The sequence below is a fragment of the Schistocerca nitens genome, chromosome 6 (genome assembly GCF_023898315.1).
Source record: "Schistocerca nitens isolate TAMUIC-IGC-003100 chromosome 6, iqSchNite1.1, whole genome shotgun sequence".
NCBI lineage: Eukaryota > Metazoa > Arthropoda > Insecta > Orthoptera > Acrididae > Schistocerca > Schistocerca nitens.
In genome coordinates this window covers 511,399,044-511,412,029 of record NC_064619.1, presented here as the reverse complement: position 1 = coordinate 511,412,029, position 12,986 = coordinate 511,399,044, and the positions used below count along the sequence as shown (strand labels likewise).

Below are 12,986 nucleotides of genomic sequence, written 5' to 3'. Positions count from 1 at the left end.
CTGCTGAGAATCATTTAGAACATCCAAACTGAGAGTCAGTTAACAAATTCTGTTCAGTTGAATGAGTCAGTATTAAGTCATAAGACAATTTCTTAAACTCTATCCAAGTGACACCACCTTATCGTAGCACTAACTGTATGGGTGGAGAGGTTTGCACATTTGTGTGAAGCTGAGAGCTATGCTAGCACTGGCAAAGTTACTGGCAGGGTCTTCCCAGCCAGATAGATCCCAGCACATGAAACAGACAAAGTGTGTCCCACAATGTCCCACCTCTTTCCACATCCCTTTCTGTAGTCATTTTCCCCAAAACCATAGGACACAATGGCAAAGTGGATGAAAGGGGAATATCTCACATCTGAAATAGCCATGAAAGTTTAAGAGGTTATGCCAGATAAACTGACTGTAAAGGTGTTCTCTACTGTCCTTGAGCTTGCAACAGTTTGTTCCTGTTCTGAAGTCTGAAATCACATTTCATCCCCATGTCTTCTGAGGAACAGTTCCAGAATCATAAAGAGTTGGTTACTTTCTCACAAGCTGAGATCCACCTTAAAAAAGTCACGCAGATGGTAATTTCTCCTGCCATTTTCCGTAATGCCCAGTGGCAGTGAGATAAGGATGCTGGTAATACGCTTTAGTGAAGCTGGAAGCTGTTGGTACGGACCTGCACTCTGGCAGCAGCTGTGTGATGGTCTGTATCTGCAAACAGGCAGGCCTATTTAGGATCACTGTTGCCCATTCTGAATGGGGAAGGCCCTAGGAAAGGTGGGCTATACATGAAAAGTCACACTTGAAACAGGCTGGGAATCCACACTCAGAAGCTTACTCCTAATTTGTGGACAGAAACCAAGAGAGAACAATACGACTATGACTACTGGAACATGGACTGTAGGGACTCTTCTACACTTAAGTGGTAATAGACCAGAAAGAAGAACAGCTCTCCTCATCCACGAGCTGGCTAGATTAGATACAGACATTGCTGCCTTAAGTGAAACCAATGTATCAGCTGAAGGACACATCAATGAGGCTAGTTCAGAATACACTATCTTCTATAAAGGAAAGGATACGGAAGAACCACACACCCTTGATGAAGGATTTGCAGTAAAAACAAAAACAGTGAAACAACATTGATTAACACCTACTGCAGTCAATCAAAGAATTATAATTCTTCGAATTCCCCCTCACTGGAGATAGCTTTGTCTCCCTCCTCTCTGACAATGCTCCCTCTTTATCCAGTGCAGAGGATACAGACAAGCAGTTCTACCATCAACTGAAAAACGTTCTCTTCAAGATACTTGCTAATGATAATACTACTTCTTGGTCTCTGTCTGAGCATGAATTTTTTTATCACCAACACACAATTCCACTTACCTAATTGTTATAAGGCTACATGGATGCACCCATGCTCCAAACAATGACATCTCATTGACTATATCATCACTCAGCAGTGTGACAAGAAAGACACCTGATAACGTTGATAACAAAAGCATCTTGAAACACCAATGCCTGCTGAACCTATCACAACTGCTGGCTAGCCATCTGAGGGTCTTTGTCCATCATAAAACATATCCTACTTCTCAAATTCCTCCCGGAGAAAATTCAACATCAACAGACTGCAGAATGAAACTGTTTGCTCTCTCATGCAAGACAATCTTTTGGATCAACTAAGCAATATGCCGTGTAATGCAACAGGTGTCAAATAGGAATGTACCACTTTACAAAACATCATCAAAAAGGCTGCAGAAGAGGTCATTGGTTTTGACACAAAAAAGAAAAATGACTGTTTGATAACAATAATGAAGTAATTAAGAATGTTATAAGTGCCAAGATTCATCCTTTATGGAAAAGAAAACATGCTTTCAAGGGCTCAAGCAGAAACATAAAACTGACATAAGAACAACCAAGAACATCTGGTGGCAACAAAAAGCTAAGGAAATTCAAAGTCTGTCAGATGCCAGGGATTTTCAGAGCTTTTACACTGGAAGAAAAGAAATATATGGGCCTTTTCACTCCTCTCCGGGAACCCCAAAAGCTGCCAACGATATGACCATACTCACCGAAGACAAGAAGTCTTGAATTGCTCAAAAGAACATTTCACCTCATTCTTAAATCATAGGTCTACTGCTGATGACGACTTACTCAAACATGTCTCACAACATTCAACACAACCTTTGATGCAGTCCCACTGACATTTCATGAATTCAACAAGGTTCTAGATAGTATGACATGGAGAAAGGTAACCGGACATGACAAAATGCCACTGCAGATCATTCAAAGTGGTGGCTTCCACATAAAAACCACATTATTCTCCCTGTTTCTTCTAATGTGTGAAGTCCATAAGGTACCAGCTAGCATGAAGAACTACAAAATTGTCACCACCTTTGAAAAAGGTGACTGAAGCATATGTGGTACACCATGGCACATCCTTGATCTCCATGGCTTCTGCAATTTTTGTTAGAATTCTGTTGAACTGCCTCCAGACTCCTCACAAGCCTGTACTTCCAGCATTACAATGGGGATTTCACCCTATCAGGGGAACTATTGATATGATCTTTTGTGCACAACAACTGCAGGACAAGTGCAGGGAACGACATAAGCCTTTACTATTTGTTCTTGTATGTCCATCCTTGTGACTGGAGATCTGGGGGACTACGGCTGTTCAATATTGTAAGAATCCTTATGATGTCATTTGTTGTACTGCTACCAGTTTTGGCACTTCAATGTATCATCTTCAGGCCTTAGCTGATGCTGAATGGGTTAACTCCATCCATATACACAGTGCATCAGTGGCCAACATAACTGTTTTATGCAGACTATCTGTAACTGTGAAGTTGTCTTTCGAACCAACAACTGTCAACTATTTGTGTTCTATGGCCTAGAAAAGGCCCAGAGAATCTATGTGGAAGGTTTTAAAACCTTTTGGGTGCCCCGAATATTTTGTATTCTAGTTTTCCATGATGTTATGTCTGGGCAAGTGCTACACCAAAATAAAATATATGACAAATTCATTACTAATGAGCTCAAACAAGGATGTGTCCTCATGCCAAAATTTTTTGCTCTGTACCTAGAAGCCATGCTTCATGAGACATCATCTGTAAACAATGGATGAGTAGAACTTAAATACAGATTTGATGGAGTGTTATTTAATCAGTCCAGACTGCATTCTAAAAGGTTCACTAGTCTCACTCAGGTAAAAGAACTGCAGTATGCAGACAACAGTGCTTCTCCAGCCCACACACCTGCAGACTTGTAACCATCTGTAAACTGTTTCAGAACTGCACGTAAATGGTTTGGCCTGACCATCAACATCCAAAAGACAAAGTCACCCGTGCAGCCAGCTCCTGGGACTGTTACGAGCTACGTGACCAAAATATCGTGCAAGTACGACGCTGATATCCGGCAGAACACCCGACAACCCAAGATGTCAGTGAGTGCAATGTTTAATTCCACTGTGAGGAAGTACACAGTGAACTTGGTAGCTAATGATTTGAGAGTGTTACAATTTCTTACAGAGCTGTACCGTAGGGGATCAATTTTATTTAGGTTGCTACTTTTCTATGTGTCTTGTTTATTACTGTTCCAAAATTTTTGTTTTATTCTTCCTTTTTAGCATAGTACATGAGTTCTGCTGTTTTAATAACATAATGCAGCAATACAAGCGGTACTGCAGTTTCAGCTGTTGACTACAGCTAACATTCTGAATTACCTACTGCTTGCTCTTCGTAGCACAAGATAATTTAATCCCATAAGTTATCCTTGCTTCTGTTTAATTTTACTCATATTTGTTTTAGTGGAAAACAAGACTAGTGCTGTCTGCTTAATAAATTTCTCCTTAGTGTTCACCGGGAATTTCTCTCTAAAAACTGTGATCAAGCAATTGTTCATGACTGCAATAAAATACTTATTTCTATGACTGATTAACACAATTAATATTTGATCATTGTGGCCACCACTGTTGTTGAATCTTCACATAGAATTTTACAGTAGAAATAGTTCAAAGCTGGACATCAATAACCACAAGTGCCCCCAATCAATACTATCTTGTAGAAAATTAACATTAAGGTCTCAACAAAGAATGAGTCTTTGGTCAATTCTCTGTGATACAAGAGTGAATCAAATATAAACTGGAATTCTTGTTTTATGGACCTTTTTGTAAATGAGAGCAGTGTGATCTCCACTTATTGTTTCTTTCGTTTAGAGTAATAGTACTTCCCAGCTAGAACATTGTCGTACCATTTCTTTAGTCAGGATTGCAATGTCAGATCAAGAGGTACCCATCATCTGTCACGCAATCTTTACAATCAAGTTTCTAACAACAGAGGGTGCCAAACCATCTGAAATTTTGCAAAGACTTGCGGTACAGTTCGGGGACAACAGTCTGGCAAAGACTCAGATGTACTATGGCACAAACAGTTTTTACAAGGACAAGAAATAGTTAAGAATGCAACTCACTGGCTTAATCTGAGGACCAACATGACTGACTTTTTAATTTAAAGAAGTTCTTCTCATTAATTTTCTCCATGAACATCTTACTCTGAATACTGCATACTACTAACAGCTTTTGGATCAAGGAAAATGTGCACATCGTCAGAAAAGGCATGCATTTCAAACCCTTGTCAGGGACTCTTCTGGGACACTTAGTTTTAGTTTAGTTTTAGTTATGTCATGTTCTGTAGATCATTTTCCCAATTATTTTATCGATATGATGTGGAACAAGTCAGATTACAAGATACATATACATATCTGAATAGTGCTGAGATTTTTAGTTCCACACATGCAGCTACATTTAGAGGTACAATTTTTATTTTATTTTACCATTTCTGAAACAGAAACTTGTCCATGGAGTAGGAGGAGTTGTCCAAAAGAAATGATTTTAAGCTAGATTTAAAACTTGATCTGCTACCTGCCAGACACTTTATGTTGTTGGGCAAATGATCAATGATTTTTGTTGCTGAATAATTTACTCCATTTTGAGCAACTGACAGCTTCAATAACAGATAGGAAAGGTCATTTTTCCCTCTAGTTCTGTACGTATGAACATCACTCTTCTTTGCGAACTGAGATGGATTATTTGTAAAGAAATTCGTTAGCAATGATGCAGTTAAAATACCTAACGCCTAGAAAAGGTGCCTACATGACGTCCTTGGGTGAACACCACTAATTATTCTCACTGCTCTCTTTTGTGCAATCAGTACTTTATGTCTACATGGTGAGTTACCCCAGAAAACTATTCCATAACGCATTATCGAGTGGAAATATGCAAAGTACGTTAGGAGGCTGATCTGTTTATTACCAAGACTAGTGATTATACGAAGACTGAAATCAGGATCAGTAAATAATGCCCTTGAATATCTGAAACTAGCCTTCACAAATAGCTTCAAGTACATGAATATATCACTCACTTCACCAAAAGAAATAATGTCCATAATAAAATCTTTAAAAACAAAGCATTCTAGTGGGTACGATGAAATATCAACAAAGTTAATTAAGGCATGTTCTTGTGAGTTTAGTACAGTTCTAAGTTACTTGTGTAACCAGTCAATTATAACTGGGACATTTCCTGACTGGCTAAAATATGCAGATGTTAAGCCTCTATTCAAGAAAGGGGATAAAGAGATACCATCAAACTACAGACCGATTTCACTTTTGCCAGCATTCTCAAAAATTTTAGAAAAAGTAATGTACAGGCAGCTGCTCAACCATCTGACCACAAATAACATATTATCAAGAACACAGTTTGGATTTGTGAAGGGTTCTGATATCGAGAAGGCTATTTACACCTACAGTGAAAATGTACTTAATTCATTAAATAACAAATTACAAGCAGCAGGTATTTTCTGTGATTTGTCAAAGGCATTTGATTGTGTGAACCACAACATCCTTTTAAGTAAATTAGAATTCTATGGTGTCACGGGCAGTGCTGCAAAATGGTTCAAGTCATACCTCACTAACAGGAAACAAAGGGTGTCAGTGCAAGGGACTAGTGAATTAAGTCATCAGTCATCATCAGAATGGGAAGAAATTACATGTGGTGTCCCACAAGGATCCATCTTAGGGCCATTGCTTTTTCTTGTGTACATTATAGATCTCTCATCAGTTACACTGTCAGAAGCAGAGTTCGTTTTGTTTGCAGATGACACAAGTATTGCAATAAATAGTATGTCAAGTGTAGTTCTAGAAAGATCTGCTAATGATATTTTCATGGATATTAATAAATGGTTTAAAGCCAACTCACTGACATTAAACTTCGAAAAGACTCACTATATGCAATTCAGAACCTGTAAGAGGTTTCCACCCAGCATATGCATAAAATACGAAGAAGAGCAGATAGAAGAGGTTGACAGTCTTAAATTCCTGGGATTACAACTTGATAATAAATTCAGTTGGGAAGAGCACACCACAGAACTGCAGAAACACCTTAACAAATCTGTATTTACAATTCGAGGGTTAGCAGACATAGGCGACATAAAATGAAAAAGCTTGCATACTTTGCCTACTTTCATTCCATAATGTCATATGGTATAATATTTTGGGGTAACTCTTCAAGTCAAACAAAAGTTTTCAGAGTCCAAAAGCGTGTAATACGTATTATTTGTGGAGTAAATTCACGGACATCCTGTAGAAACCTCTTCAAAGAACTGGGTATACTAACTACTGCCTCTCAGTATATTTACTCATTAATGAAATTTGTCCTAAATAATATATCTCTTTTTCCAACAAACAGCTCAGTTCATACATACAATACCAGGAACAAAAATGATCTGCACAAGGACTTAAAAGCACTTACTTTAGTTCAAAAAGGGGTCCACTACTCAGGAACACTCATCTTCAATAATTTGCCAGTAGACATAAAAAATTTAGTTACAAATAAAGATCAGTTTAAAAGGAGCCTGAAAGACTTACTAGTGGCCAACGCCTTCTACTCCATTGACGAATTTTTTAGTAGAAACAAATGATGTATCGTATATATTCATACTATTAGTATTGTTATTTCAGCTTTAAAAAAAAATAAAAAAATAAAAAAATAAATAAAAATTGACATGTTCCACATCCACGAGGATCTCCTCAGCACGGATATATGGAACGAAAACTAATCTAATCAGGTCAACCAAGGAAATGATGGACATAAACTGTATGTAAGACAGTGAGAATGACCAATAATGTGTAATCCTTTATTTTTATTATTGAGGTTTCTGATATTTTGAAGGAAGACTCAAAACATTTTCTTTGATGTGCTTGGTTTTTTCCAAGTTGTAGTACTGTGTTTTGCTAGTAGTTATTTCAATTGTAACATCATTTATTCTGAAGCTCTATGTTTCGAGATGAATTTACCTAGGGAACATGCTTGAAATGACAGAGATAGGATGGGTTCTAGTTTGGTGAGACTGGATGCTTCTGATAATTGGCTATGCAGGAAGCCTCCTACCAGAAGTATTCAGATGAAAACCATGTTGTATATGATCCAACCAAATGAGGGGTGATACATCAGGCACACTCTTGTATGGACAAGCCCCTCTCCTGACTGATTACCCTAGGTCTGCCAGCATGTTTCATAGAATGCTTCATCCAAGGCTTGCAATACCCATCAGTGCATTATCTTCATACTTGTATTAGGCTGTCACAATTCGTCAAAAATAGATGACAGACAGGCAAACACACACACACACACACACACACACACACACACACACACACACACACACACACAAATGCAACTGCAACTCACACACTACTGCAGTCTCAGGCAACTGTAGCCACACTTGACGCACACGCGCGCGCACGCACGCACGCACGCACGCACGCACACACACACACACACACACACACACACACACACACACACACACACACACACACACACACACCGTGTGGCTATAGTTGCCTGAGACTGCAGTCATGTGTGTGAGTTGCATTTGCGTGTGTGTGTGTGTGTGTGTGTGTGTGTGTGTGTGTGTGTGTGTGTGTGTGTGTGTCTATTTTTGACGACAGTCTTACTAACTGAAAAGCTTTATTTTTGTCAGGTCAGTCTTTTTGTCGTGTCTATCAGCAACTCAGCACTTCTTCTATGTGGTGAGTGGAAACTTCCCTTTTCATAAAATTGTTACATTACATCCTGGACTTTCCATTGTTTGATACTTCTACTAGGAGTATTATCGGCAATGTGGCTGATGTTAACCTCAAATGCACAATTAAGGGAGTAGTCCAAGCTTTTAGCTGCAAGTCCTACTGTTGTTACACGATTTACTTTCCTAAGACACTTTCCCAAAGATCTAAATCACATGTGAGATTGCTAAGCCTTGCACTTGGCTTAAAAATACTAGTTATCCAATTATCACTTTCCAAAGAGATCCGTACCTAACATTCCTACTGCAGACTGCAGCCAGCAAAAACTAATAAGTTTTCTTGCACTACCAGCACTTTAACAGAACTTGTTGATTTGGGCTTAAAACATCCTGTTACAGCTCAAATTTAAGAAATGGAGTTGTGGTTTTTTAGTTACATAACAAACATAATCAAATAATTTGATTCAAGTACATAAGATGGGTAGATCACATAACTAATGAGGAAGTATTGAACAGGATTGGGGAGAAGAGACGTTTGTGGCACAACTTGACCAGAAGACGGGATCGGTTGGTAGGACACGTTCTGAGGCAGTAGGTACTGGGAGATGAAGAAGCTTGCACAGGATAGATTAGCATGGAGAGCTGCATCAAACCAGTCTCAGGACTGAAGACCACAACAACAACAACATGAGATACATCAAAATCATAGTGACATTTCACCATAAACAGCTAATATTACCAAATAGCATAATAATAATAATACAATTTTGTTATATATATATCTGTGCAATTTAAAAAATTTGGCATTAATATCCCCTTGTTCAAATCGCCTTCTTCCAACCTCTATGAATTCTTCTACTGAATAGTAGCATTTCTCCCACAGAATCTGCTGTAGCATTGTTTTTAGAGTCTCTGGCTTAATATTCAATTTGTTTTTGCCCCTTATGTTCTTTTGTATTGTCATCTCCTACACTGTGGAGTCCATGTGTATAATGTCAATTGGTGTGTGGGTAGCATAGAATTCTTTTTATTTCTTGTATGTGTAGTTAAAATGATTCTCCTCAAATAATGATAAGCTTTCAATCAAACAGCGTAGCTCACCATTTCAAGCAGTCTTGATCTTTTATTGATGACATTATAAATCATTAGGAAATAGCTAGTACTTCATTATCCCATCTATAAACAATTAATGTCCAAAAAGGCTTTGAGATGTGGAAAATATCCTAGATGAATATGCAACTCTGATACTTCATTGGTTAGAATCTATGAGGTGTTATTGTCATGAAATAATTGACTTTTCAAAACAGTGTGGCCATGACAGCACATTCAGAAACCTGACAGATGGAAACTTGTGGCTAGCTTGACTAAACCCCAAATTTACAGTTTCTGGAACATATGATTACTCTGAAAGAACTCGGTCCTGTCCTTCAACAAAAAAAAGCTGCGTAATATTTCTTTGGGTCCTAGAAGCATAATAGAACTATTTCCTTTCTCAGTATTGACACATTATTGCTATAGATGTACAACTACACAGTACTGACACTACAACTCAACATCATACAATTCTGCAAACATGGAGGTAATTACGGAATAACTGGTAGTCTTTAACAAATTTTAGTGATATTTTAACAGCTATGAATGAGAATGTGTCTAAGCTGCAAAAGAATCCAAACCTATGCATTATAAGTCCTTTGCAACCTCCAAAAGATGCCACAAGACCATTCAGCACTATGGAGTTAGATAAGGTTAGTGCTTTTTTTTCTAATTACACAAAACAACATGCAAGTTCTTCCTACGACCACTATATTCTCTTGGGATTAGTGATGATGCAGTTACTACTCCAGGCCACATCAACTGCTCTTACACATAATTTTTTTTTTTTTTTTTTTACGCTTGTAACCAGCACCAAAATTACCTTCATGCCCACTTAGAAGGAACAAGTCTGTAAACTTTTTGAGGAAATCAGTATATTAATTTGCAGAATGCCATGAAAGAAGGAGTTGAAGAGTGTAAAAAGCAATGATGAAAAGAAACTTCAGGATGGAATAACTACAATATTATGAGAATGCTAGATTGCTGCTCACCTTACAGAGGTCATCACTAAATGGTAAGTAGCAATCTCTCCTTTTCATAATATTGTTACAATGAAAAGACAGTCACAAATTTAATAGAAAGAAATCATTTCCTCTGAGAAAGAATAAGTGCACTACACTACGTATCATATAGTCTATGTAAAATTCTTAACAGATGAGAAGTATTATATCCAGATAGCTGCCATACACCGTTGATTCACAGCCTGTTAAATAATCTACTATACTATTGTTACAATTAGAAGGAAGTAATAAAGCAACTGAGCAGCAACGGTCAAGCATATAAATCATAACAACCATAATGCCAAAGATGGAACACAGCGTCAAACAAGCAATATCAAAAAAAGTCATACAAAAAAGTAGCACCTACTCACCCACTGCTGAGCCAGGAATAACAACAGCAGAGCCAAAAAATATGTGAACACAGAAAAAACACACTCAATCTCAAGTTCCTTCAATTAGACAACAGAGTGACACAAAACAGAAAACATAAAGAAACAAGGTGTGTGTACAACAAGGAATGTCACTCCAGGCCCCGAGAGAGGAAGGAAAGGAAGAAACAGTCAGGAGGGAGACAAAAGTGGCAGTGGAATCATAGTTGAGATTAAAAATTCTGGAGTGTTGGCCAAGACTGAAAGTTCCTCAGACCATTTTCTAAAATGTATAAAAGTAGCATACAGTTCAAATACATATTTAATGTGGAGCCAAAAAAATTATTATACTTTGACAATCCGAATTTGCTTCTAATTGAACTTTCAAATACAACATCAATCACTGGAAACAAATTAAAGCAAAATACTTCAGCTAAAGCTATTTTATACAATTAAGCAATGTGTCTAACAAAACAGATGAACTGTTCCAAATTATTCTCATGGAACAGATACATACAACCTTTAGTCATAAAATTTAGAGAAATGCTGCCAACTTACCTCATAACAGTTTGCAAAGACTGAAAGAATAGGGTTTCTCAACAAAAGTGAGGAAGACAGAAGTGCTCTTGGTGGATCAGGGCTATTGTGGCACTGAAGAAGCACCAACAGCAAGTTGTCACTGTAACTGTCACTAATTGCAGGTGTGCCATCAGCTGATGTCTGTGAAGAGTACATGTCCTCGCTAGAGCTGCTGCAGGTGTCTGTGCTTGTACTGGGAGCATTGATGGCTTTCTGTGAAAAAAAAAAAAATCTAGTGTAACATCCAATCAATATGATAATATAGAATCATTAGTGGAATACAAACAATGATAAGTGTTAACAAAACATGTATTATGTACAGTAAATTTTTAGCAGGAATAGCACATAATCAAGAAGTCACAAACATTGTTTCTGAGCTAGCTTGTGTACACACTATTTCTATTCTCTCTCTTTCTCTCTCTCTCTCTCTCTCTCTCTCTCTCTCTCTCTCACACACACACACACACACACACACACACACACACACACACACACACACAGAGACAGAGAGAGAGAGAGAGAGAGAGAGAGAGAGAGAGAGAGCATGGGGGTGAATTGGGGGGGGGGGGTGGAGGGGGTTTCCTGCCTTTCATCATTGTTGATTGTCTCGGAGCTTGTAAACCACCCACACCAGTTCCACTGCAGTATTAAGAGAAGTTGTGTGTAGTTCCAGGTGTGTATGTGTGGTGAGGTTACTCCCTCTGTAATTATTAATCATCTATGTACATCTGAGAGCAACAAGAACAGAACAACAGCTAGTTATGAAACAGCTACACCAGGCCTGATGTGTAAATATACAGGCATGCTGAAAAGTAATGCCTCCAAACTTCTTATGTGAAAAATCTTAAAGCCATTTAAGTATAACAAACATTATTACCATTCTACATCTGTATTTCTCATGCCTACATATTTGCAGCCCTCTGTTGCTAGAGGGTTCCAAATCAAAAGTGCGTAACATGGCAGTTTGTAATGTAACTAGGCCAGTGCTTGAAGAAATAGCATGCTGTAATCAAGTTTTGAAGTCAAAGTGTACATCCATACCTGGTTCACCTTCTCCTTCAGCATAACAAAGGCAGACACATGCAGGCATTGCAACATCTGCAACAATTTGATGCCCTGGGTCCATTATCATCGACTGTCCTCTATACGGTCCTATCTTGGCCCCATCTCATTTAGATCTGTTTCCAAAACTTAAAGAACACCTTCAAGGACTTCGTTTTGATAGTGATGAAGTGTTGCAAGCAGAGGTTGTGGTTCCATCAAAAAAGTCAAACATTTTATGACAGTATCAACAAACTGGTGTCTCTTTGGGGAAATGGAAATGTGTTTATCACCAGGGAGCTTGTGTTGAGAAATAATAAAGTTTGTTTTATTCAAATAGTTTCAAGAATTTCATACAAAAAATTTGGAGGCATTACTTTTCAGCATGCCCCTGTAAATAAATGTTTGGATTATATTTGTATCTGTAAATGTCTTCTCATTATGTTGGAATGCTTAAGCAAACCACAATGAAAATAAAACAAAATTGTGATATGACATCATGAGCTGGGAAGCCCCTAGGGATTCAAACACTTCGATCAGAAAGGTTTTATCTGCTTGCCTTCATTCTGTACCCTTCTCTCCAGAAGTGCGAGCATTGTTTTGAGTGTAAGTTTTTCATTCAGTTGACTGTGATGAATATGTTTAAAGTACAGTGTTGCATTTGTTTTGTTGATGATGATGAATGAGAGGAGGACAGGATGAAATGCGATATCAAAGTAACCTAAGTATTTCTCAAGGCTGAGATGCTAATCTGATCAAAAGATCATTGCCAGCAGTATCACATGCTTGCACTTATTTTAGTGATCACTAGCATTATGCCAGCCTCTCTTCTCCTGCTGCTATTC

The 12,986-nt window shown here is 38.0% G+C and overlaps 1 protein-coding gene across 1 annotated transcript in view; it reads right to left on the bottom strand.

Moving 5' to 3' along the window:
• Window positions 1-12,986, bottom strand: part of LOC126263434 (spatacsin) — a 351,500-nt gene that overhangs the window by 145,085 nt on the left and 193,429 nt on the right. The window contains exon 18 of the mRNA XM_049960526.1: window positions 11,080-11,313. Within this exon, the coding sequence (XP_049816483.1) occupies window positions 11,080-11,313 (234 nt within the window). The remainder of the gene's footprint in view (window positions 1-11,079; window positions 11,314-12,986) is intronic.